This window comes from Lipophrys pholis (genome assembly GCF_963383615.2).
Source record: "Lipophrys pholis genome assembly, chromosome: 7".
In the NCBI taxonomy this organism is placed as follows: domain Eukaryota; kingdom Metazoa; phylum Chordata; class Actinopteri; order Blenniiformes; family Blenniidae; genus Lipophrys; species Lipophrys pholis.
In genome coordinates, this window is record NC_137638.1 from 7,674,706 (window position 1) to 7,701,585 (window position 26,880).

The 26,880-nt window shown below is 40.5% G+C and overlaps 2 protein-coding genes across 3 annotated transcripts; one reads left to right on the forward strand and one right to left on the reverse strand.

Moving 5' to 3' along the window:
- The first annotated feature begins 709 nt into the window (after positions 1 to 709).
- LOC308111518 (long-chain-fatty-acid--CoA ligase ACSBG2-like) lies at positions 710 to 14,340 on the forward strand. Its single transcript, XM_080466467.1, has 15 exons — positions 710 to 1,123; positions 3,201 to 3,275; positions 3,366 to 3,538; positions 5,540 to 5,823; positions 6,629 to 6,717; positions 7,485 to 7,605; positions 7,704 to 7,784; positions 7,870 to 8,019; positions 9,314 to 9,481; positions 9,559 to 9,740; positions 10,383 to 10,619; positions 10,958 to 11,175; positions 12,769 to 12,908; positions 13,007 to 13,250; positions 13,534 to 14,340. The coding sequence occupies exons 2-15, from the start codon at positions 3,211 to 3,213 to the stop codon at positions 13,623 to 13,625; spliced, it is 2,244 nt and encodes a 747-aa protein (XP_080322593.1). The 5' UTR covers positions 710 to 1,123; positions 3,201 to 3,210; the 3' UTR covers positions 13,626 to 14,340.
- A 2,915-nt stretch (positions 14,341 to 17,255) lies between these two features.
- LOC308111812 (flavin reductase (NADPH)-like) lies at positions 17,256 to 26,428 on the reverse strand. 2 transcript variants are annotated; one of them, XM_080466851.1, is made up of 6 exons: positions 26,257 to 26,423; positions 25,676 to 25,736; positions 20,802 to 21,028; positions 19,200 to 19,401; positions 18,078 to 18,242; positions 17,256 to 17,856 (listed from the first exon to the last, which is right to left on the reverse strand). In XM_080466851.1, exons 3-6 carry the CDS (start codon positions 20,934 to 20,936, stop codon positions 17,711 to 17,713), a joined length of 648 nt encoding a protein of 215 aa, XP_080322977.1. In that variant the 5' UTR covers positions 20,937 to 21,028; positions 25,676 to 25,736; positions 26,257 to 26,423; the 3' UTR covers positions 17,256 to 17,710. The 2 variants fall into 2 exon arrangements, with proteins under 2 accessions (XP_080322977.1, XP_080322976.1); XM_080466850.1 differs by lacking the exon at positions 25,676 to 25,736 and having other exon boundaries at positions 26,257 to 26,428.
- Positions 26,429 to 26,880: the final 452 nt, after the last annotated feature.

The following is a 26,880-nucleotide window of genomic DNA, read 5'->3' on the forward strand; positions in this document are numbered from 1 at the left end:
CTCAGTCGAGGTTGCAGAGGGCTGGAGTTGATCCCTGAATTGGTCACACGTTCATCCATTCATCCATCCATTCATCCATCCATCCATCCATGCCCAGGGAGAACATGCAAACTTTACACAGTAAGGCTTTCAACCTGGATTGATCCAGGGTCTTTCTCGCTGTGAGGCAAGAGTGATAACCACACCACCAATGTGCAGTAATGTAAAAGTAAGATTTAGTTAACTTTTCCATAAATACATTTGTATTTGTTTGTCAAAGCCTTTTTGAAGTCTGAACTCTAAACATGCTGTTAAGCCCTGTATTCTGCGATATGATACACACTTAACTACTCTATTATATGTTTCTTTAACTTCATCTGTGTTTGTTAATTATGGACCAAGTTATTGTAATAACTCTCAGTAACTTGAATGCCACAGTCGTTTGGAAATGAAGATTGCTGAGATTTCTGGATGTTGATACGGTTTCTCAATGTAAAAACCTTTACCACCATTATGTTGCTGGATGTGTCAATGTGGTCAAAAAGGCGACAGTTGCACAAGTTTTGAGAAACTCTGTTATGAGTCAAAGTCTCTTTCATTATCTTGCACCTTATCAAGTTTTATCATTATTTTTCCAACAAGTTCGATAATGACACACTTAATCTGAGACAAAACCTGCAGTTACCCCGTCCGCCCATTCCTCTGCGCATTGTTAAATCATTAAATCTTTACTCCATAGAATATTTCCGTCACCACTGCCGACAGTTGTCAGGAGCTGTAATTAATACAAACAAAGCAGCTTTTCTGGCAGCTGCAGTGTGTCAGGTTACAGGTCTGTGTCTGTGGCGAGAGACACAACCTTTGGTCAGTTCTGACAGTCGCTGTGTTCTCAGAAGCAAGGTGTGAAGGAGGGGAGATTGTGCAAGTGGGCAGTTGTGGACTTGGCGTGAGAGCTGAGCCGGCTACTTTAAGTTGAGGCAAGCCCCCCCATAGGTTGACATTTACCTCAGGAGGCAGGACGAGGAGGAAGAGGAGGAATACAGGGGGGCAACAGTCTACTACCTGCAGCCGGGCAAAAGTTGATCTGTCCTCTACCTGACTGCTGCTCTCCAGTTGATGCCACTCAACACTCTCAGCAGAGAAGGTATGTTCTTATTTCATTCAGTTTTCACTCATTTCTATGCTTTTCGAGTGTGTGCAGTGCCAGAGGAAGGTCACGCAAAGAGGATTGACTGTGTTTGAGGTTTAAAACTCCTCAGTGACCAATAGGCTGAATTATCCCTGTGTAATAAGAGCAGACTTCTTGATTTGTTTACTCACCATAGACAGAACTTTTACCACCTCTACCCACACCCTCCTTCCTCGTATCTATTAAATTGACTTTAAAGAATAAACAAACAGCAGTAAAAACCAGGTATCTTCTTCACCTGCACTTCATCTCAGACCAGGTTTTTTGAGATTAGAGGACATTGGAACTGATATGTGAATAATCAGGGTTGAAGATTTGTTATTTGTATTGTTTTTTTCCACACCGCCGTTTTGTAATTTATCTGAACTTTGATCCAGACAAGAGTGGACCCTGAGGTCAGACTGAGAGACTGCTGTCTTGACAGATCTTAATCTATTGTAGTTCTATTAATGTGGCTCATTGTCAGTTATATCAGTGCTAATATTCAATACTGACTGATTATGTTATACCACAGAGAAGGTACATCTACATCTGAGCAAGATATGTTTTTATCCCCTGTTATTGTTGACCTTAACAGGTTAAGATGTCTGATCTTCTAGAATCATAAATCATAAAGAAATATCATTGCAATCCAATATAGACACAAAATACCAAAAGTTTGACATAAAGTTGAACAAAAATGAAGACAGATGTCCTTAAGACAAGAAATTGATTTAAAGTAATTAAAATGACATCCAAAAATAGAAATACACACAGCAAGCAAACCAGGGTAACAGAGTGACCAAACACATTTCAAATGGCTCAATTTAAACACAAATGGATCAAAATAGGATGGAATAACTATTAAATGATGCAAAATGATGAAAGTCATCTCAATTTAGTGATTCACATGTGTATTATGTCTCTCGCAGACTCAAAATAGCCAGATTATGACACAGATTTGCTACAATGTACAAAATTAGATTATCAAAATGAAGGCAAAAAGGAGTGCACAGCTTCACAAATAATGGCACTTGGGGGCATCATTCTTTGACGCCATGGTCACGCTGATCTGAAGAGGATTTCAGGTCATGTCTGAGTTGTGTACTCCAGGTACAGCCCTGCTCGGTTTTTAATGAGCATCTCCTTATCAGGTTCTCTGCAGATCTTCATGATAACACATTCAATAAACAAGCAGGATTACATTCAAAACATTCTTCACAGTATCCTCCAGGAGCAGGAGTGTCCACCCCTGGGCCATACTCCTTTCTTTATGACAGTAATTCGATTTTATTTGATACCTTACAGTTTGTGGATTGTAACCAAACAGAGATGGCTGCACTGTGCTGGTGCTTCACACGGGAGTGTATCAATCAGGGATGTCACAGCCAGCGGTTAAAAAAGGGTGGGTTAGAGCAATTGATCCTACCTGTGGGACGATCCCGCAAAATATAATAATGATTAAGAAAAAATTAAGCTGAGATTGATTTATAGGATTTACCTACCCTGAGAAGAAACAGGTCTTTTCAATATTATCTAGAAGAGAAACACTGACGCAGTGTTTTTATAGATTTACCAATTAAAATACAGAGTCGAGTAATTTGTTGCACTGTTGGACGTAACAAAACTCAAATGACATCTTTCATCAGTTTGCACCAGATGGCTTAATTAAAACTTGATGAGAATTCATGGACTCAGTCACTTTTGAAATAAATCACGGGGCACATTTAGAGATACTTTACTATCATTTCACTGGACTCTGGATCAAACTGGTTTGTATTTGTCCTCTGAACTAACATGAGTTTGACACCCCTGACATCAATAGATGTAGCAATGTTTTCTGGCATAGCGTGCATAGTTTCAACATTTGGGCCATTGCTGAGTGGGGCGGTCAATGGCTGTGACCTGTTGCAACGACTTGAATGATAGTCAGAGTCATATAAATACTCAGCGGAGTGCTGTTACATAATAGATAACCATATCTGCTCTGGGAGTCTTGTTCAAGACTGTGTTTTAATGGCAATTTGACTCCTCTTTTTTCATTTGTTTCTAGAAAATACAAGATGAGTATCAAAGAAAAATCTGTCATGAGTAATGGTGTAGCAGCCATGAATGGATATTCTGAAAGGTATGTCAAATATCGACAGATTTGATTGACTCACAGCTATTTGATTTTGAGATCTGCGTCTAAGTTGAGTTTTATCATCGACTGTCACAGCAACACATCCGAATCGACGCAGACCACACCAGAAGCTGCAGTGAAGAGCGACTCCTCTGTCATCCTGAATGGAAAAGCTCCTACTGCTGACGTCCACACACCAACACAGGCATCAGAGGGTCCAGAGAGTGAACCTCCAGCTGAGCCCACCACACCGGACCCAAAAGAACCAGGTAAGGATCTGTCAAAGGTGCTCATTTAAATTCATTTAATGAAAACACAGTGGTGTCCAGATAAATCCAGACAAAAGTAAGAGGCACAATACATTGCTGCTCCTCAGACTTTATAATTTCAACTCTTGAGTTGAATTCAAATGTTTCAATCGTCTTTAAAACATGTGAAATGGTGAGGAAAATGTTGTGAATGACTTTTACTAGCCCTTTAACATTCCCATTCACAGAAATCTATGGCTTGAGGCATTTAAAAATGTTTTTATTTGAATGTTTTCAACTTTTTAGCATGACACAATCGAGAGTGGCAGAAGTGACTCTACCACTCAGCTGAGATTTTTCACTCATAAATATTGGGTTAAATTTGCCCAAGCAGGATATTTTAAGGATCAAATATCAAAACGCCAAAAGGTCAGTGAGTGTTCACAGCTGTATGTAGTGTAGAGTCTACAGGGTTTGGGATGTTTGATTATATTTAATCGGCTGAAGCAGTGGTACTTCTCAGTCAAAATTTAATAACATACTCAGGTACAGATTCAAAGGGATTTACTTAAATATTTACATGATACAGGCTTAATGTAGACACTAAATTAAGGATTTCAGGAATATTTGATGATTAAAAATCTGATTGAGGTGTATTAGAGCATATTTACAACATGCAGAATTATGCCAAATTTACATGTTCCCGGGTTTTCACAAAAACACATATTTCCCCCTCTACGTTTACAAAAAAATCTTAATTTACGCGGAGGTGCTGTTTCAGAGTTACTATGAGCATGCCAAACCTGTAGGGGGGCAGTGTCGCGAGACACATCAAGCCATGATAGCCAATCAGAATCCTGGAAAACAAATGACAAGTTGACGAATTGCGACATAAAGCTCCGCCTACCCCTCTTTAGATGCAAATAGAAAGAGAGTGGAGAGTCTTTCAAAATCTCCATTGTGGCCAGAGTTTTCAGAAATCATCATTTGTGGAGACTCAGAGCAGCATTTATGTGTAAATGCAAGGCCCAAACACAGAGAACGATCACAGCTTTTTGAAAATACCTTGGTATGTGTAAACGTGGCACATCGATTGTACTGCAGTGGATTTTAGTGGCAAATTAATAAAATTATATAAAAGAGCTTTGGAGTAGCTGTAGGTGAGCTCGGTATTACAAGATACTGTCAGATCATTATAGCCAGTCAAGACAAAGACAGGAATCAACATTTCAATATATTTCAATATATTTAAGTTACATTGAAATTTATTTTGAACTAAACTTAATTTTTAAATAATATTGAACTGTAAACACCTTATTCATATCTAGTGTGAGATTCATCAACCCATCCCACTTTCTGCTAAATAATAAAAAAATTTTTATCATAGGTTGGGATAAAAATCTCTCTATCACTTGCTGTGATTAAATCTACTTCACCAGCAGACCATGCAAACTCATGCTATCAACTCTGAGATCACATGCAGCACATTTAATGGCACGCAAAACGTTCCTCATAAATTTCACATTAAAAAAAAGTTGTCAATGTGTAAATGAAAACATGCTAGAGAAGGTTATTTAAAACTGTCAGGAAGAGAGTGAAAAAACCCATTATCAATGAAAACATAAACAAAATAATATAGACCATTCTTGAATTAAAAAACACAAAAATTTGCAAGAAAACGAACCTGTCAGGCATAAAATGTTAACAGTCATGTCCACATTGTATTCACACTGAATTACTCCCTTGACACAAACCTGATTGGGAGGTAGTCACTGGTATAGCATAACTCGCCCTTCTGTATCAGGTAACCACAGTCCCTGTTCGCTGCAGTGTGGGTGTGTTTGTGAGTTAGTGTGAGACTGCAGGTGTATAACACGCCCACAGGGAGAGTCTTGAAATGTTTGCAGGTCTCTCGTACTACTGCCTCTTCTTTCTCTGAAAGCGCAAGCTCTCTGGCATCCACAAAGTCTGACCTGACATCAATGGCGAGTAAACGTGGTTTCCCCTGTTGTCCCAATGCAGAAGAGCCCAAGGAGGTTCCCCTCACTGCAGCCAACTTGGCAACTACCCTCAGGCCGGCCGAGCAGCTATGGAGTGCCAGCAGAGATCAGGCGGTCAGGCTGAGGATGGAGAACTCAGGTCCCGGCTCAGAGACTCCCTTCACCATCCACCAGATGCTCCTGGAGACAGTGGAGCGGTGCGGAGATCATCCGGCTCTGGTTTTTAAGAAAGACGGGCAGCAGGTGTCACTGACCTGGAGGCAGTACTACGAGCAGTGTCGTGCGGCTGCCAAAAGTTTCCTCAAGGTATGTGTGTTTTTCTTCTTGCACACGAACCCGTACTGCATGCAAAAACACACACTTTTTGTCATGTTGACTTAACACTTTAGTACTTTTAAACACTTTATTCTCAGTTTGTGTGAGGAAACCAATGGGAACCCTGGTCCTTTTTTTTTTAATATCAGTCTCCTATTCTTTACAATACATTTAGTACTCAGAGATAGTTTCAAAGTTCAGCAAGAAAAGAAGAAGTTGTAAGATCAGCCCACTTGGCAGCTTTCCCAGAGAAACTCAACAATTGTTTCTGCTTTCATCTTTGTCTTTTGTTTGCTTCGGACCTGTTTGTTTTGTTTTTATCTTTAAAAGATGCATAACCTGTTGAACTGAGGTCAGCTGATTGTCCAGGCTTGACTTATAATTCATTTAGTGTGTTTAAGATCATTATTCATCTATTAATTGTCATAAAAGTGTCAACCTTCAAAAGGTGGTGTATGTACATCCAATAGTGTGCGGCTCTGCAGTTTTTATCTGGCTGAGCCTTGGTGCTGTTTTTGGTTCAGTAAATGAATTAATGTATGGATCTGACGCTCTTTCCCCTTTTAACTCCTGTGTTGTAAACACACTTCTCAGCCTGTCTCCTTGGTGTGAGAACGGGCTGCCGAAAGCTAATACTGGGAGCTGTGAAATTTACAGCTTGGGTTACGTCTCCTCTTTCATGGCCATGTCCGTGTCCTATGAAGTGGAATGGCTGGATGTAGGTCAATAATACGAGAGGCACTTTGCCACTTTTATCTTTAAGGGTAAATGTCTTGTGTGTGATTTATTTTCTTAGTTGGGCTTGGAGCGCTACCATGGTGTGGCCATCCTGGGATTCAACTCCCCTGAGTGGTTCATCTCAGACATTGGTTGCATCTTTGCCGGGTGAGTATGCAGCGAAGTAATCTCTCTGGCTGAGGCCTGAGAGATTGTATCGATACACAATACAAACCTCACAATCTGCTTTTGCTGTGGCAGACAGCCTGGCATATCCAGCTGTCCATCTGTCTCTGCATCTTGGTGCTCACTATTATAGGTCCAACAGATTTGAAACAATCTAAATAGGACATGATCATACACAAAAATCAGAATGGGTTCATTATTATTAGAAAAATGTCATTTGAGGAGCCGATTTAAGTCTAACATTGATAACTGAAAGCACTTCCCCTTCCTCAAATGAACATTAATTCCCGGAACCTATTAATTCCAATAATATATATATATATATATATATATATATATATATATATATATATATATATATATATATATATATATATATATATATATATATATATATATATATATATATATATATATATATATATATATATATATATATATATATATATATATATATATGCCCTCACATTATAGTATAATGCCATGCTTTTTAGATTTTGACATTTCACTGTATTTTGCACCATAAAGTACCACATACACATTTTCCCCACATTTTCACCTGAGCAACTCTGTCTTCCCAGTGGTTTGGGTCACTGAGTTAATACACCCCTGAATAAGTTAACCTTACTAACTTCTGTTAGATTTTATTTGATTAACTGTTTCAATAGTTGGAGGGAAAAACCAAAATTACCAAAATCTATCAAGTAATCAAGTAAGGAAATTGTCAACTTATGTGTTTCTTTTTGTAGGGGTCTGGCAACCGGCATTTACACCACCAACTCACCCGAGGCCTGTCAGTATGTCGCTGACAACTGTGAGGCCAACATCGTGGTGGTGGAGAACCAGAAACAGCTCGACAAGATCCTGCAGGTCAGGCCCCTCTCATGGCACACCTGTTTTAAGCATTTATGAGAACACAGAAGGAATATGTCCCCACATGGGTTTGTTTACATTGTTTCTTCCAACAGGTGAAAGATCAGCTTCCTCACCTGAAAGCCATTGTTCAGTACAAAGGCGAGCTGCAGCAGAAAGAACCAAACTTGTATACAGTACGTTTGCACGGCTCACTTATTAAAGCAGAAAGATCATTACACAAACAAATGCGTGACAGTTTCTGCAACTATGTGTTCATAGTGGGAAGAATTCATGAAGCAGGGAGAAGAAATTCCCAACGAACAGCTGAATGCTGTGATCGACAGCTTGCGGGCCAACGAGTGCTGCACCCTCATCTACACCTCCGGCACCACCGGCAACCCTAAAGGGGTTATGCTGAGCCACGACAATGTGAGTCACTTGAACAAAACTTTCTCTTGCTCTTAGTGCATTGACACAACACACCTGCTTATTGTGATACACAACTACCCGATTAAAGTCTCTAACAGATTCAACTGATTTGTTTTTAAGGCTGAAAGACCAAAAACTGTGAATCTAAATTCAAGTACAGTTATGTAAAGAAAAAGAAAAAGTGTGGGACGCCTTTTTCCAACATTCATTTTTCCCCTTCGAATAATTGAGAGGAAACAAAAAATCATTATCAATATGATTACAGTGTGTATTTTAGAAATTAATTCAGTGAAATTGCTGGACAAGGTGAATTATGCCTTTTGTTCCCTATAAATCCCACAGCTGGTAGCTACGTCTAAAAATGTGACAAAATATCAGGGAATATATTTAAACCCAAAAAATACTGCTTGACATGATACAAAGCATGTGTAGTTTTATAGTTTATGGGTGTAGATTTAGAGGAGGCATTCAATGATGTACAGTATATTGAATCAGTACATGTAGAAAATAACAGCTTACAGTTTGTAGGATACTGATTGAGGTAAATTGATTGTATTAAATTGCAAGTAAAAAATAATAAGAGCTTTTACATAAAAAAAAAAAATCTGTACTGCCTTAAATAGAAAGAAAGAAATCCTCGTTTTCATATTTTTGAATCCCTGTCAAACTGTTAGTTTAATGTAGGAACTGAAAGGACCCAACATGAAGCCTTGGGAAACACTAGTGACTGTTAGTGCATATGTTTAAGGGAACATGCTATTTTACACATAAATCACACATCTCTCTGAACATTGGTTTCTTACTCATACCTCCATTGGTCTCCAGAATTTTTTGTTTTTTTCCATTTTTAATTAATCATTAGCTGTTATGATTCTGAGGCAGTTCACGATTCAGCTTTGTGAGCAGCCTTTTCCAAATGCTAAAATCCAACCCTGTCAAAACCTGATACCGTGTTTAATCCTCATGAAGCAGCAGAAGAGAGGCATAAAGGTCAAACACATAAATTGGTCTCATTGGTTTTAAGTTCCCTGTGGGCAACAACACACGGGCACATCTTTTGCTCCTAAGGTCTGTCATGTTTTTGAAAATTAGTACTATCCTGTCTTCTGCCTTTTTAGGTTTATACCAGTGAAAGTCAGAGAATTGAATCACACTGCAGTTGTCTCCTTCTTGACATTGCATCATGTCACACCTCAGACAGCTGGATATTAACACATACACTTAAACTCTGCTGCTTCACTGTGTCAGGTGTTTGTTTGTTCTGATGGCTCTCCTCCTTTATGTCCGTGTTCAGGTGACATGGACAGCCCGTGCAGCGTCGGTTGCAATAAATGCAGACTATGGTGTGGAGGTTTTGGTCAGTTACCTGCCGCTCAGCCACGTCGCTGCTCAGCTGATCGACATATTTGTCTGCATGAGCTTTGCTGGGACCACCTACTTCGCAGAGCCAGATGCCCTCAAGGTAAATATTCAACAGTCAGTCATGAAACAATAATTTATCAGTGGGATAGAATTCTGACTGTAACTGTGCACTTCCAGGGTTCCTTAGTGAATACACTTAAAGAGGCTCGTCCCACTCGTTTCCTGGGCGTTCCTCGAGTGTGGGAGAAGATGCAGGAGAGGATGAAAACTGTCGGGGCCAAGGCTTCCCCGATGAGAAAGAGAGTGGCAGACTGGGCCAAGTCCATTGGCCTGCAGTACAACCAAAGTGCCATGAATGGGTGAGACAACAGCATGGATCATTTATCAGCCTGAATACAAGTCTGGTGTTTGTTCTTCATAATGAGGGTAAAAGCTTTTGTGGGAGGTGAAATGTATCCTAATGTTCATGCACATATCACACGTGTCAGTATATTTTACAATATTTACACCCATAAGCCATAACATTATAACTACTAACAGGTGAAGCGTTTCCAAAACTGCAGCTCTTATAGGGTGTTCCTGGTCTGCCGTGGTCGGTATCAATAAAAAAGTGCTCCAAGGTAGCAAAAGCAGAGAACATGGTTATGAGATGCCAAGACTCCTTAAGGCACAGCTTCCCATGGAGGCAAATATTGGGTACAAATGACTTGATGTGAGCATCTGTTTACCAGATGACACAGCACAGCTTTAGATATCTAATAGAGTCCATGCTTTCACAACTCAGGTCTGTTTTTGCACCTGTGGGCACCAACACAATATTAGTCAGGCTGACTGTAGTACACATGCTGAGTTAATATTCATCTTAATTCTGATTGTGGCAATAAAAGTTAAATGTGGTGGACACTCCTAAATTTGATTTGTGGCAAACCCCAACCTTGTACATAAGTTTTAGCCGAGATGTACATGTGACATGTTTTTATTTCTATTTTTTGTGACGACAGGGAAAATGCAGTACCATGGGGCTTCATGCTGGCTAACAATCTGGTCTTCAAGAAGTTGCGTGCAGCTCTGGGCCTGGATCGCTGCCGGCTCTGCCTCTCGGGAGCTGCCCCCATCACAAAGGACACTCTGGAGTACTTCATGAGTCTGAATATTCCCATCATGGAGGTGTACGGCATGAGTGAAAGCTCAGGTCCGCACACAGTCTCCACCTCTGTGAATGAATACCGCCTCACAAGGTCAGCAGAAAGCATTTAAAGCAAAAAAACTGCTATCGATACAGAAAAGACTGAAAAGGGTAGAGAACATCAGACGGTATAAGATCAGGGTACTCGGAGATGTGAGTGACTCATGTTCGCCATACAAGCAAATTGCTGCCAGTGGTAACTGGATAAACTATCGTGCCAAAATTGTATTAGTACCAAAAAATAAATAGTTTGCCAGGATATTTGAGCAGACATAGTTTAATCTATTTCAAATGAATTAGCCATGTTGGTTTTTTGTGTCCACATCTTGGTTAGAGTCTGCTGGCACGTCATACCTGGGCACATCTCTGACTCATAACTTTTCTCTCCAGCTGTGGGAAAGTGCTGCCGGGCTGCAAGACAAATCTGGAGAATCCAGACACGGACGGTAATGGAGAGATCTGTTTCTGGGGGCGAAATATTTTCATGGGCTACCTGAACATGCCTGAAAAATTGGCGGAGGCTCTGGACGAGAACGGCTGGTTGCACTCTGGGGACCTGGGAAGACTCGATGAGGAAGACTTTCTGTACATCACGGGAAGGATCAAAGGTAAGCGGGCTGAAGGTTTGGGTAAAAAAGTAATGCACAATTCTGAAGCAGATCACATAAACTGTAATGTACGTGAGCTTATTAAATTAAAAAAGGGCATGAGCAGGCATCTGCTTACTCCTATTTTGTGTGACCTCATACTTATACTCCAATTGGGTTTTTACTGCAAAACATCAAACTGAGGTTTGTTTGTTTTTTAATGGCTCAATCCATGTTTGGTATTGTCCTACAACTACTTCTTATTGCTTGATTATGAGACATAGTAACATGGTGAAAGAAACAGAACCAAAAAAAAAAAAAAAACTCTGCCAGGTTGTCAAGTTTATTCACAGCCTAAACCAAAGATTAGAAATTCTCTGACCGGATCTGTATGGCGCGAATTTTTATTTCTTGAAAATAAACAGATTTGCATCTATTTTTTGAAAACCGCTAGACAGCACTGCGGCTTTCAGTCTACGTAAAAGCGTTAAAGGGTGATTCCTGACAAAGCTAACAGGTAAACCAATGTATACAGTATATTAAAGGATGTGACCAGTCGATAGAAGTCTTCCTCAGAGCTTAACCTTTGGCACACTCCTGAGTTGCTGACACAAACATATCCTGGTTGTCTGGCAGGTTCACTTTTGCTGCTCTGGAGATTTGGGTTGACTACATTGTTGTGGTAACATGGCACAAAGATTTCCGCATTCTTCACCACACCCATGGAATGCCCGTAGGCATGCGCTGCAGGCTTTTTCTTTTGGTGGCCTTGATTAAACTGGATTAGAAAACTGTGTACAGTATAAACCTTCAGACTATTCAGCAGCTTATTTGCAGCATCTATTCCAACGTAGGCCCCTCAGGCCAGACTGAACTCTCTTGCGAGCTGCTTTCATCCCACGGGCAGCATGTTTGTCTCTGTCCTCCACTTTACCTTTCCCTAACCCAGGGGGTGGGGAGGGGGTGAGGGGGGAGGGTGATAGATTCAAACAAACAAGCTGATATTCTGGTGCGAGATCACAAACTTTCAGTTCCGCTGTAAAGAAATGGAGATTCTCATATTCATGATATAGAGTTACTGTCTGACATTAGTCTGTTTGGTTTTAAGCAAGTTAAGAACTCACAATTTAGTATCAACATGATTTGCCGTTGTCTCAATTATTTTTTTATGAACCATTGAGCACATCATTTCGGCAGAAGTATCAACACCTCAGTTCTGAAATCGAAAAATTGGTTTGTTCTTATATTTTTTGTGCTTTTATACATCCTTTTTATAGAACAGTGTATATATAAAAATACAGTGCACCTCATTGAGAAAACTGATAAGGGTTTAGAATAAACACTTTTACGGTATGATTGACATACTCTAGTTCTGTTGCTGTGTATTTTCCACTTTTTGTCCGACTCAGTCGCTCCTAAATTCAATTCATACAATAATCATTAGTTTCCATCTTCTTTTAATGTATCTTCAGCTGAACTTCAAGAATGAATCAGTCATTAGTTTGACACACTGTCAACTCAGCTAATTTCACACAGCAGCACTACATTACGCAACACTTCTACATTTTGTTGACTCAGTTAAAGAGTGCAGTTTCTTGTGTCTGTGTGTCACAGAGCTGATCATTACTGCCGGTGGCGAGAACATCCCCCCCGTGCCCATCGAGGACGCGTTGAAGGCCGAGGTGCCCATCATCAGCAACGCCATGCTGATTGGCGACAAACTGAAGTTCCTCTCCATGATGCTCACACTCAAAGTAAGCAAGCCCCGATCCAGCAGCTCTGGTGTCTGTGGAAGCAAATGCAGTAACAGCGCCCCCAAGCCCTCCCTAAAAAAATGTCCCTTTCCCCGCAGTGCAACATGGATGACAACGGCGAGCCCACCGACGAGCTGAGCCCTGAAGCTCTGGACTTCTGCAAGCAGCACGACATCAAGGCCACCAAGGTGTCAGAGATCATAGCCAATAAGGAGCCGGCTGTTTACACAGCCATCCAGGAGGGCATAGAGCGGATCAATGCCAGGTCGACGTCCAATGCCCAGAAGATCCAGAAGTGGGTTGTCCTGGAGCGAGACTTCTCTCTTCCCGGAGGAGAACTGGGTCAGCTTTTTCAAATCATTATTTGCTGCCAAGCTGACGCAGTGTTCTATTATTGTCTGAAGAGGAAGCATTCTTTGCCGATGTCACTCTTTAACTTGTTCTTAATCTTAATGTTATTGAGGTCATGTTGTCATGTGACCGCGCCGCATGCCAGAGCACATTCCTCTGGATGTTCATTTAATACATCCTGAATATGTGATCTAATGTTGATACTGTGTGGCAAACGTATAGAGATCATGGTTTAGATCTGACAAACCTGTTTTGTTTTTCTCTTTCTTCACAGGACCCACCATGAAACTGAGGAGGCCCATTGTTGTGAAGATGTACCAGGAGAAGATAAATGAACTGTATGCAGTGGCCGCAGAGAAACAGTAGACTGGGCCTCACAGAAATCAGAGACAGTCATGAGAAATGTGGCCGACCAGATATCACAGCTGAGAGAAAAGTTTAAACCCACAAGTGCTAAAGAGATTTAGGACAAAGAAAATGTTGATTCTGATCTATTTATTTTTAATAGGATACAGATGAGTGTTTATTTATGTCAGTCAGGGGATATGACATTTGACATATTAAATACATAATACTGTTTCACAGCAATGGTCGATTATGTAAATAATACACCTGAATCATAGACAAATCTTGTCATGGTACATGTAGGGAGCGTACTCAATCACTCAGCACCAAACCTGTCACATGCAAGTAGGAAGGCACTTTAATGGCATTGGAAAACTTGTATAGATTCTGCAGTAAAATCTATAAACCACAGTTCGCTGTGGCCTGAAGGATGTCCGATCAGATGTGTTGTATTTCTGAAGTAGCAGTATGCATTTTAAGATTTTACATTGACTTCCAGTGTTGTGTCATCTGGCACAAAACAAAACAAAACAAACAATAAAATGAAGGCAACCGGAGCTAAAGAAGTATTTTTAAAATGTGAGAAGAAATGATCCAATCACAATGATGTGCAAATGGTAAAATGTATGGCTGAATGTGTCATTCTCCGTGTACAGTTGGACACAAATGGAAGTATTTATTTTGTGAAAGAGATTCATTGATTGTCAATAAAGTGAAAAATTTGATTAGATTTCGCTGCTGGCTTATGTGACTTTTGTTTAAGCAGAGCTTTTTGTAAATGGATTTCACTTACAAAGAGCCTTTCAACTGCTTCAACACTTCACATTACACTCACACATGCACACCAGTAGCGATTGATTTTAAGTTTGTGGTTCACTATCTTTCTCAAAGGCACTTTTACATGTGGACAGGGAGGAATGTGGGATTGAACCTGAAACTCTAATCCACAACTACTCCTTTGAGCCAATGCTCTGCCACACAAAAACAAAACAAAACACTCTCCTGTAGTCTGTGCCCTCTCCTCCATACGTTCCTATGAGATCTCTTGAAAGAATGTCTGCAGAGTGTGTGAGCGTTTGTGAATTGGCTCACTTTAGGACGTAAACTTGTCTTTGCTGCACTCATGTTGTAATTTTCACTCTTAGTATCCCCTATCTGGTGCAAGCAGAAAGCCTCTGTGTCTGGTTCTGCTGGAAGCTTCTTCCTGGTGAAACTGAGTTGTTTTTTTTGTAGTGCTTGCCCATGTGGCATAGTTGGGTTTCCGTTTATAGTTTTCAAATGGAAAAGTTCAACGAGGGAAGGTCAAGTGAATGACATTAATGGAATCATGAGTCAGGTGATCGGCGTTGGAAAATGAGAAGGAAAAGGTGAAGCAGCTTAACCCCGCAACAAAAGAGCCTCCTTTATAATCTCTGTAAAATTTTAAATCCATTACTAATAAGCTATATTCTTCTCCTTGAGGTTACAATCGGTACTACATAAGTAAAACTACAATGAATTGAATGTGAATAGATATAACACAGATTGGTGGATCATACTCCTTTAAAAAAAAAAAAAAAAAAAATGTATCTTAGTTTATAAAGATTTAGATGTTTTTATATAACTGAATATTTAAAACAAGCTGTATTTTGACATATTGACATATTACCTGTATGACCTGGATTGACCAGGCAAAAAGCAAACATGGATAAAACCTGGTTACATCAAGTCAGAAGGTGTATTCCTTGTACATTGTAAGTCATAAACACTACCTCAGACTCACCAGAAGTTCTTTTTTCATTTCTCCATCCAACAGAATTTGTTTGGACTGAATACTGGTGTAGTTGTGATGCAGTGGTTTTGTGTGTGCATGTCACAGATGTTTCACATTTCATTCACATCATATAGAAGGCATATCAGATTACATAAACTGGCTGAGCTGCCTCCCATATCCGAGCAGTAAAGTTTTCAATCTCAGGTCATTTGCAAGTAATGAGAATAAAACACAGCACGTTATCTTTATGTTCTTATCCGAGCAAGGAGAGGTCAGAGGTTACACTGATAGTGCTACTGATAAGTGGGTACATGTAGCCGTGGTCTCTGCATGTGTGTGTGTGTGTGCGTGCGTGCGTGCGTGTGTGAGCGAGAGAGACTATCACAGTTGTTGTTTTTTTTCTTTACAAAGTGATTGTTCATAGAACAAGACGTACTCTAATGAAATGCATTTAAGGAAGTATAAAGCAACAAGGTAACATGCAAACTTTATACCACATTATTCTGACAAAGTTTGTATTATGTTGCTCAAAGTCTTTGAATACCTTGAAGACTCTGCTCATATGCAAACTGGTGGAATGCAGTCTGATATCAGCGTGTGGAGGACTAATCTGTGCTCCTGCACCCAGCTTGTATTTTCTTGTACAAGCAATGTAGACACAGTGCATGGTCAAATCAGGAGAGGTGCAGCTCAACTTGCAGCCGCGTCGCTCTGCTGATCTGTGGAAAAGAAGATGCTTTTGTTTTGACACCTTCTTTGATATCACAACTCTGAGTGAACCAGAAGCTGAACTCATAGCACAGTTATTACACCTCAGTCTGCTCTCAAATGCCAGTGAGGTTAAAAGAAACATATTTACACTTTCAGCACAGGGATCTTTTCGTTGTATTTATATATCTGCTCATAATCATACTTTATTAATCATAAAAAGGCTAAATTAAAATTCTTTTTTGTCTGCACTGACCAATTATATTTCTAGGACATGGAGGTTCAGCTACATTGGGGTGCTCCAGGAAGCTGATGGGGGTCAAGTGTCTTGCCTTTGTAGGGTGTCAACCTCAAGCTCGGGTCCTCTACCAGAGTTCTGGGAGTTTGAGGGTTCCGTGTAGTGTCTTAGCTGTTCTGGACTGAGGTTTCAGATACTGTTCCTGGGATCTGCTGCAGCCACTCTCCTAGTTCAGGGGTCAATGTCTTGAGTGCTCCCACTGCCGCTGGAACCATGCCACCTTTAACCCTCCACATCTGTTCTAGCTGTTCCTTCAACTCCTCAACCTTTAACTCCTTCAACTGCCACATCTATCAATGCTGACCCCTTCTGTTGTTCTCAGCCACCTTTCGGTGGATCTCTCACCGGGATTTGGCTACGTTAGAGTACATACTAGGCAAACACATTTCTGTGCACTCTCCCAGTGACTTTGTTTTCTCTTTCCAATGTACGCTGATCCTGCTTGCGTCTTACATGCTTCTACTATGTGCTGAACCACCTTTGCTCAGCCTGTGCCTTGGATCTGATCTACTGCGGCACACTCTTGCCCCTATGGCCTTGTGCTTAGTGCCTGTTCTTAAGCTGCCATGTTAAGTGCCTCTGTGTTGTTTGTCAATCCAGCATTTTCTAGCCATTAGTAGGTCTTTTTGAAAGCAGCCATTTCCTCTATGTGGTGGTGGTGTATGCCACGTAGGGGCTTGTCTCCCCATGTTACCTGCTCCTTCACATCAGGTTTCTGCTGTCTGAGGCATTCACCATCACAACTAAAAATCAATGAAAAGCAAGTGTGTGTGTGTGTCTGAATAATTGACAACATATTTTTTTCAATTACGATTTTTATTCACCCTAAAATATCTGAGACATCTTTGTTGGTTTGTCAAATTACCTTTCACTTAGTTGACACAAGACTGCCTCCACGTGGTAAAACAGTGTATTACAACAACTTGTTTATAGTGCAGTGCACTGAGTGGACAAAAAAAGTGTCAAACAATTGTAAATAAAGAAACATTCATTAGATCACATAAGGCAATAATGTCATTAAATGCATCAGTTAGCATTTCATACCCCAATTCAGTAAAAACATAGATTTTCTAGCTCAAGTGACATCTCTCATCATGAAGATGGTCCGTCTTCATTAATCCAGGCTACAATAGAATAAGACTGACTTCTTTTTTTAGGAGCTCACAGTGCTGACTCATTTAACCTGGGATAAAAACATTTTTGACAACTGCAGCTTTAATTAGTTGTTGTACTGTAACCACTGTACTCAGGGTTTAAAAGCTTGATATCTTCATGGTTAGAAGCAAGCCAAAGCTTGTGCGTGAACAGAGCTTTTTGTTGGATGAGGCGACACAAGCTCCCTCTGTCTCATTTGGTAGTGATGGCGACTCCCTGCTTGACCCAGGCGTTGCTGTTGAGTAGAGACAGCATGAAGCGAGCCACATCCCCTCTTCCCACAGGCTTACCACTGGTGTTGGGCACGAAGTATCCTTCATGGGTCAGGAATTCTTGCGCTGCAGCAGACAGATTAGGAATATAGTATTTTTTGTTTTGTCCTTCAAAACAGGAAAAATAAACTTGAAATAAATGCTTGAAATTTGATGCATTTAGTCATGTGGGCAACATGGTAACAAGCTTGCACTGTGACCAAGTGGATCCTGAGGGCACGGTGAAAGCTCTTCACTGAATGAAGCTCGGCTGACGTCTCAGTGACGTCCAGACTCTCTGCTCTTACCTGAGGCCGGCAGGTTCTTGAGGCCGGGAGGGCGAACCACGGTCCAGTTGATGTCGTCGGTCTTCTGCAGAAACTTCTCCATCTCGTACATGTTGGTGAGGACGCTTCGAATCATCGGCAGCAGAAGGAAGCGGATCAGGAAGGGAGACTGACTCCCTGCGTTGGCTGAAAAAGAATGACAACGACAAAGTGAAGCTCAGGTGCAGAAAGCTATTTTTTGAAGAACTTAATGATGTAGATATTCTAATGCTGTAGCTATGCCATCAATGGCCACATTTATAGCCCGGCCTACACTGTGGCTACAGTTAGCATTGGCTTGAAAGGGTCAAGCATTTTTGAAACAATTAATTAATAAATTTTTTTCACACCAAGTCTTTCATACCAGAGGTTTCTTCGGAAGGCTACTGCTTTTGCATGACGGTGGTAGTGGGTGCATCCACAAAAATGTTAACTTGAATATCTCAACAAATAAGAGATTTCAACAGATAGAACTTTGGGAGTCAGCCCAACAAACATGAACATTTCAACAAATATATAAAAAAAAATACAACATTTAGGAAAATATCAAATGTCACCCAGACAAATCAGGACCTGTGAGCTTTCAGTGTTCAGTTTGGAGCTGTGCCTTCAAGGTTCTTCTCCAGTTATTCTGGTTTGGTTTCATAACTTAAAGACATGCTGTTAAATTGGCGGCTCTAAATCGATCGTAGTTGTGAATGTGGTCGTCTGTTCTGGCCTGCAGCTCGTGACCGAACTCTGGATAAAGCTAATTTAAAAGATGAGTGCATGGATGGATATCACTCTACATTGTTGGTCTTGAGTTTGAAGCATTTTTGAAGTTTTGGATTACATTCAAGATTTCAGTGAGAGAATATCGACTGGAGAATGTGTATGCCAAAGAGGAAACACCAAAAGAACAGTTTTAAATCAAGTGCCATTAAAAGCAACCTCAGTATAAGAAACGCAGAAAGTGAGAAGCATTAAATGTTTGTTTGAAAGCCAAAATGATAACACTCCTCTTCTGAAATGTAGTGCAAGTCATTCTCACACACATCATCAGGCAGTTAAGGTTTGAACATCACACAAATGACCTTCAGGCCATCGTCTGGGTCCTGTACTTACGCTCTGTGTACCAGGAGGTCATGGTGATTATCCTGTTGACCCGCGCTTCTCGCATGGCATTGACGATAGACGCCATGGACGTACTGTAACCTGTCACCTTCGAGATGAAGGTGGCAGGAAAGCCAAGGCAGGACATGATCACATCGTGTCCTTTGAAATGGCTCGTCAGACTGTCTGCTGTGAAAATATCAGCAGTCACCACCTGCAAATACAGAAGGACGGAAAATTACTTTGTCTGTATGTTTTGTTGATTCTTATCAACACAGCCAGCAACATCAGATTTAGTTCAGCTCAGAGTAAAGGAGGGTTCAGTGTCTTGCTCAAGGACACTTGGACATGTGGAGGTGGTGAGATGGGGGGCTCAAACCCTCAACATTGCAAGTGAAAGATAATCCACCCTGCCAAGTGATCCTCAGCCACACTCTGACCCTCTGACCAACAACCGCTTCTCATACTGACACGTAACTGCACTCATCAGTGACAGCTGAGAGGGCTGGGCTGGGCCATCGTGTCGCACAGCCTTCTGTAAAGGTTCAGGTTTGAGTGCTGCATGGAAAAAACTATTTGTTGAAGCTGATGTGAGTAATGAAAACTTTCATTGGTATAAATATGGAAAATCAATCTTTTTATGATGATTTTCCATAGTGGACAGTTAAAGAATGGTAATGAAACTTTGCAAATGTGAAACATTTTGCCACATTTCCCTTGTAATTGGGAAGAAATAAGAAAAGTCATACCGTCTCGTAATTTAATTTATCTGATACTTTATTCTACAGCTGATATTTTGATACTTGTAATATTTTCTTTCATGTTTTGGCCAATTTGTCAATTAAAGTATTTCATTTTTATTTGTTCTGCCCTGGGAAATAACTTATAAAGACACAAAATTCCATAAATATTAGAAGGGAGCACTCCACATATTTCCTTTACTCAATATGTATTTCTTGACACTAATGATCAAACATACAATCAATTGTAAATAATCATTCATAACAGTATTGCTAGATGTACTTCATGGTTAAAAAAATATCAACTGCATGCATGTTGATTCAAGTAACATAATTTCAAGACATCCGATGATTCTTTCCATCAAACTAGTGGTCAAGGTTCTCCATTTTTCCCTCTGGTATTGAGGATTGTGGGTTGCACAACGATTAAAGTTGCTGATCCCCGTCAGCATGAGTCAGCATCTCAAAACATTACCAGGATTTATCAACGGACGGGTCATACATGACTAAGTAAGTAAATAACACACGATAAATCAGATTTTCTATATAAAGACAAACTATATAAAGGCAAACAGCTGTTTAGTGGTGGCTGCTAATAACTTTAACTAAGCACGCTAGTATAGCTGCAAAGTATTTTAAAAAATGGTTGTGTTCATAGCATAAAGAGAGCATTTTATCCATTTTTAATAGTTTCCTATAAACTACTGAGGTCGTTAAGACACATTATTATCATAGAATCAGCCTTGAATTGATGTGCGGATATTAAGCCTATCACACTGAGGACAGCACGTGTGACAGCAGGTGTTACAGACGAGGAGTCGCTCCAGATGTTTTGCCTCATATAAACCCCTGAACTTTGAACCCACATAATCACCTTCAGGTTGTCATGGTGAATGGTGAGCTTGGCCGGGTTCCTGACGATGGCAGTGACCGTGTGACCCTGCTGCAGCGCCTGGTTGATCAGAAACTGCCCGGTCTGCCCGGTGGCCCCCAGCACGGCGATCTTCATCCTCCCGATCGTGAAGCTCCGGTCGGGACAGCGAGTGTGACAGCAGAAGACGTTTCAAACACTCCGGAGCAGACTGAGTTCAAGGTCCCACCCTGTTTCACAAGCGTGCAGAAATGATTGTCATGGTGCAATAAAGAAGTCCTCTCTGAGACATTTAGGTTGGTCATATGACAGAATTTGTGTTTTTATGATGCACCCTGGGCATCTCATGCAGAGTGGTCTCATTTATAAATCACTCATCTAAAATATATATTTTACTACACTAAAAGTGATTATAAATCATGGGCCAGTTGCAAGAATACATTTAGAAATAAACACAGCTGCTTTTGGCAGAACTGCATTCATAACTGGTCATTATACAAAATACTTCAGTTTCAATGAATCGTTGGATGAAAAATACAATTGCAGAGGTGCAGAGCTGCTGTCGCATACAGTACAGACCAAAAGTTTGGACACACCTTCTCATTCAAAGAGTTTTCTTTATTTTCATGACTATGAAAATTGTAGATTCACCCTGAAGGCATCAAAACTATGAACTAGCACATGTGGAATTATATACTTAACAAAAAAGTGTGAAACAACTGAAAACACGCCTTATATTCTAGGTTCTTCAAAGTAGCCACCTTTTGCTTTGATTACTGCTTCGCACACTCTTGGCATTCTCTTGATAAGCTTCAAGAGGTAGTCATCTGAAATGGTCTTCCAACAGTCTTGAAGGAGTTCCCAGAGATGCTTAGCACTTGTTGGCCCTTTTGCCTTCACTCTGCGGTCCAGCTCACCCCAAACCATCTCGATTGGGTTCAGGTCCGGTGACTGTGGAGGCCAGGTCATCTGGCGCAGCACCCCATCACTCTCCTTCTTGGTCAAATAGCCCTTACACAGCCTGGAGGTGTGTTTGGGGTCATTGTCCTGTTGAAAAATAAATGATGGTCCAACTAAACGCAAACCGGATGGAATAGCATGCCGCTGCAAGATGCTGTGGTAGCCATGCTGGTTCAGTATGCCTTCAATTTTGAATAAATCCCCAACAGTGTCACCAGCAAAGCACCCCCACACCATCACACCTCCTCCTCCATGCTTCACGGTGGGAACCAGGCATGTAGAGTCCATCCATTCACCTTCTCTGCGTCGCACAAAGACACAGTGGTTGGAACCAAAGATCTCACATTTGGACTCATCAGACCAAAGCAGAGATTTCCACTGGTCTAATGTCCATTCCTTGTGTTCTTTAGCCCAAACAAGTCTCTTCTGCTTGTTGCCTGTCCTTAGCAGTGGTTTCCTAGCAGCTATTCTACCATGAAGGCCTGATTCACACAGTCTCCTCTTAACAGTTGTTCTAGAGATGTGTCTGCTGCTAGAACTCTGTGTGGCATTGACCTGGTCTCTAATCTGAGCTGCTGTTAACCTGCGATTTCTGAGGCTGGTGACTCGGATGAACTTATCCTCCAGCAGCAGAGGTGACTCTTGGTCTTCCTTTCCTGGGGTGGTCCTCATGTGAGCCAGTTTCTTGGTAGCGCTTGATGGATTTTGCGACTGCACTTGGGGACACTTTCAAAGTTTTCCCAATTTTTCGGACTGACTGACCTTCATTTCTTAAAGTAATGATGGCCACTCGTCTTTCTTTACTTAGCTGCTTTTTTCTTGCCATAATACCAATTCTAACAGTCTATTCAGTAGGACTATCAGCTGTGTATCCACCTGACTTCTGCACAACACAACTGATGGTCCCAACCACATTTATAAGGCAAGAAATCCCACTTATTAAACCTGACAGGGCACACCTGTGAAGTGAAAACCCTTTCAGATGACTACCTCTTGAAGCTTATCAAGAGAATGCAGAGTGTGTCCATAGCAGTAATCAGAGCAAAAGGTGGCTACTTTGAAGAACCTAGAATATAAGGCGTGTTTTCAGTTGTTTTACACTTTTTTGTTAAGTACATATTTCCACATGTGTTAATTCATAGTTTTGATGCCTTCAGTGTGAATCTACAATGTCAATAGTCATGAAAATAAAGAAAACTCTTTGAATGAGAAGGTGTGTCCAAACTTTTGGTCTGTACAGTATGTCTCACATATATCAACTGTCATGACTAACACGCTCAATATAACTTTCATAATTCTAATCATGTAATCATTAATTTCATACAAGTGCACAGTGAGAATAGTAGTCGTGGCATTACAGTAACACAATATTTTATGTGTTTTTCCCCAACACATGGACTAAAAGTCAGTATTATTCTTAGCATCCTGTTCTGTTCTATTTAATACAACTACTTTGGTTTTGGCATTAGTTTGACCTTTCTTTGGTCATTTTAATACTGCAGCTTTTTAATATACTTATATGTGTTTTTGATTAAATAGGACACTCATATAATCCCTCGTAGTGTACCATTTTCTTTTTATCCACTTTTCAATGGTATTTACAGGATTGTTGTCCTTACTTGTTTTGTGGTTTTATCATTATATTACCAACGGTCAGTGAAGACCTTTGACATACAATAACCTGCTTGACAGTGGAAAGACAAAGTTTGATAGTATAAAGTTCGAATGATGCGCACATTATCAAAACAGGCCTAACTGAAGGAGACAAAAGTAACTACGGAGATATTCTGCAGTTGCAGTAAGTCGACCACTTTTTAAAGAACTAACTAGTATGTGTAAACAAGCATTACCTTTTAGCTCCTTGTGAAATGCAGTGTAGAGTTCATATATGAGACCAATAAATGGAAAAAAAAAAAAAAAAGGTTAACATGTGTTGCTTGTGAGTGACTCAAATCATTAACCAACAAACAAAACCTGTAAAAGATAAGACTGTTTGTCCTACAACATGCCAAGCTATGAATTGAAACTCTACGTATTCTAATAACATCCTGATGACTGACATATATTTTGATAAGAAAACACACTTACAATAAGTCATCACACACTCAGCAGGAATGTAGCTTACCAGTCACAATCACTTGAGAAGAACATTGCTTAAAACTTTACATGAATTAATGAGAAATCCACATTTAATATGTTAGATGAAGCTTTTGAACACAAGCGAAGCCTGTGTGTTCTTAAAAGAACAGATGATATCTTTGATTTGACCAGCAGAGTGCGACTGCACACTGCAGGTCTTTGTTGTGTCCAAAGTTGACTGAATGGAGTCTTTTCACAGCGCCGGTCGATGACGAGATCGCCAGTCAGATGTTTGCCGCAGACACTGAGCTGATACCGCTGACTGATACTGAATTCACATTCTTCAGAGATATCAAACATAGGATGTTTGTGAAGGTTGCTTAAGGCTACGCTCAAGTTAACCGAAGGCCGTGCAGAAGGTTTAACTTGTCTTTCTACGAGGAATAACTTAGTGTGGTTTTTCCACGAAATATGTCAGTTGTGATATAACTATTTATTTACTGTTCCTCACTTTTCACAATAAGTCTTGTACGTTTAATCCCACCTCATACTTGTGCAGGTTGCACATTGAACTCAAATTGACTTTAAAGCTGTTTGTCCATCCATCTTCTGCACAGATTATTCCTTTTAGGGTCAGTGGGGGCGACACAGGGGTCATACTATCACTCACACCTGCAGGTAATTTAGAGTCACACATGTTCCTGAGTTGTGGGAGAAAATCAGAGTACCCGGGGAAAACCCATGCATGCACATGGAGAACAAGCAAGCTCCACACAGAAAGGCAGAGAAGCTTCAAACCAGGGACGTTCTTGCAGTGAGTAACAAGGACTACAGCACTGTGCAGCCCCCACATCCCTTCTGATGTTACAAATTGTGCTGTACGCCCCTTTAAATTATTCTTAAACACAGAAACTTTCAATATTCAGGAAGTAAATATGAAAATGTCTTAAATGCACTGTTCGGTACTACAAAGGTAAAACACGACTATAAGAGCAAGAAGAAAAGTTTTTTTTAGCAGAGTGAGAATTTGAGAGCTTATTAACATTTTGACGCACTTGCAGAAACAGTAACATAAACATGTTTTGGACGACATTGTGAAGATGACAAACATGAATAAATGGGTCACCACAATGTAAAAGCCAAATTGTGGCTTATGTATTTAATACATTTGGTGTTTAAATCCTTCTGCCTTTGAAATTCACTCAGGATGGTGTCAGGAAGGGTATCGGAACTTTTGAAAAGTCAAACATGTGGCTCTCATTCCCTCTCATGACCCTGGAAAAGATCAACACCATTGAGAAATCCTCTATTACAATATCAGTTTGGCCTCTACCATTGGGTCAGTAGAAGTTAGGTGATTATATAAGTTTCCCTTTTGGAATGACCCAGTAATAGCTCAAAGCTGAATCCAGCAGAGATGTTGCATGATGAGCACACAGAGCTGTTCACAGCCAATAGAAAACTAGCTCAATTGACGCAATTCTGTAAGGATGACTGCTACTGGAAATGATTGCTCAATGTTATTACAGTGAGATGATACTCAAGCAGTTACTAAATCAAAGTTTTACATCTCTTTTTCAGCAGCACTGTAAACATTTATAATTTGTGTTGAATCACAAATTAATATTGTTGTTTGGCATTATTGGATTATGGAAATTATGCATGGGAATACTTGTAATTTAGATATGGACCTTAGATCAACATTTTTAATCAGTTCATGCAGAAATCGGAGGAATATCAAACGGACCATCTTTTCCATGCTCTACATCTAACTATAAATATAAGAAACATTACTGCCGTTCTGATAAGTGGGGACTAAAAGTATCAGGCAAACTCACCTGAGAGCATCACTTTTCTATTTGCACAAGCAGAGCATCATCTCATGGTGGCGTCAGTCCTCTGAGCATGGGTACAATTACAAATATGCACTTTACAGACAATAAGTGGCAAATAAAGAGTATTTGTAGTAGAAACCCCTGCTTCACATCTGGATTTTGCTTAAAATGGTGTGATTTTTAGGCTCTTTATTGTAATCAGAAAAAAGTGGTAAAATGCCAAAGGCATGCTAAAGGCAATGCAATTAAATGGTGTTATTAAGTTAAGTTTTTGAACAAATTATTTGGGTTTTTTGTTGTTGTACTTACCCATTGTTTAATAGAGGTGGCAGAGACTTTCTCAGTACGTTCTACGTCTGCCTTTGTATATGTCTGGCAGATTCACACGTCTAACCCGGCATTCAATTTTGCACAGTGGTCTTCAGTGTTTCTACATCAACATAACGACTTATTGATCACCATCGGTGCTCGATTTTGATTCGATAGTTTGACACCTGCTTATCTTCTTTAAACAACGTGTGGAGGACATGCTGCACGAGAGGACACCACATACACACTGACTTGAGCACAATGCGGTTACTCACCGGGTCTGTATCGCTCCTCTCGGACCTGGTACAAGATCTTGTCCCGTCAGACCTGGTAAAATCAGATTAGACCCGTTCTGGTGTCAGACCCGGTCCCATCCCCGTCCTGCCCCGCTCCGCTGTCACACATGTAAACATTATGAAACCTTCTTCGCTCCCCTCATTGTGGAGTGAGAACTGCTTTGAGCACTGCACATCGCCGCCATCTAGTGTCCCGGAGTCAAACTGCAGTTCACGTACGCAAAGCATGTCCACACAAAACTACTTCAGGTGAGGAAAAACCTTTCATATTAAAGCAACATTTTCTGTCAAATAATATCATTTTTAGTGTGTTACAAATTATTACAAATGATACCAATTATTGGCCTATTTGTGTGATAAAAGTGATAAAAGTCCCTTTGCTTTGTTCAGATTAAATTCTTGTTCTGTCACTTGTGACATGCATCAAATTGTAAATCAACCCGGACTAATCAAGGATGTTGCCTGCAGCCATGAAATATTTTGGTGACCCTTTCTGGCCACCATGAACAGCTGATCAAGCCCCAGTGAGTGCACAGGTAGAGCTCTGCTCTCCTCCTGCACAACCTCCTTGAGGAAACCTCTGCAGCTTCAGATGTCTCCATG

Excerpts from the sequence above, each read along its gene's own strand:
- LOC308111518 (XM_080466467.1), top strand. The coding sequence starts at position 3,211 with ATGAGTATCAAAGAAAAATCTGTCATGAGTAATGGTGTAGCAGCCATG. Across the intron at positions 7,785-7,869 it reads AAGAACCAAACTTGTATACA|TGGGAAGAATTCATGAAGCA; the intron begins GTACGTTTGCAC and ends ATGTGTTCATAG. Across the intron at positions 9,482-9,558 it reads CAGAGCCAGATGCCCTCAAG|GGTTCCTTAGTGAATACACT; the intron begins GTAAATATTCAA and ends GTGCACTTCCAG.
- LOC308111812 (XM_080466850.1), bottom strand. The coding sequence starts at position 20,936 with ATGAAGATCGCCGTGCTGGGGGCCACCGGGCAGACCGGGCAGTTTCTG. Across the intron at positions 19,402-20,801 it reads TTCACCATGACAACCTGAAG|GTGGTGACTGCTGATATTTT; the intron begins GTGATTATGTGG and ends CTGTATTTGCAG. Across the intron at positions 17,857-18,077 it reads CAAGAACCTGCCGGCCTCAG|CGCAAGAATTCCTGACCCAT; the intron begins GTAAGAGCAGAG and ends TGTCTGCTGCAG.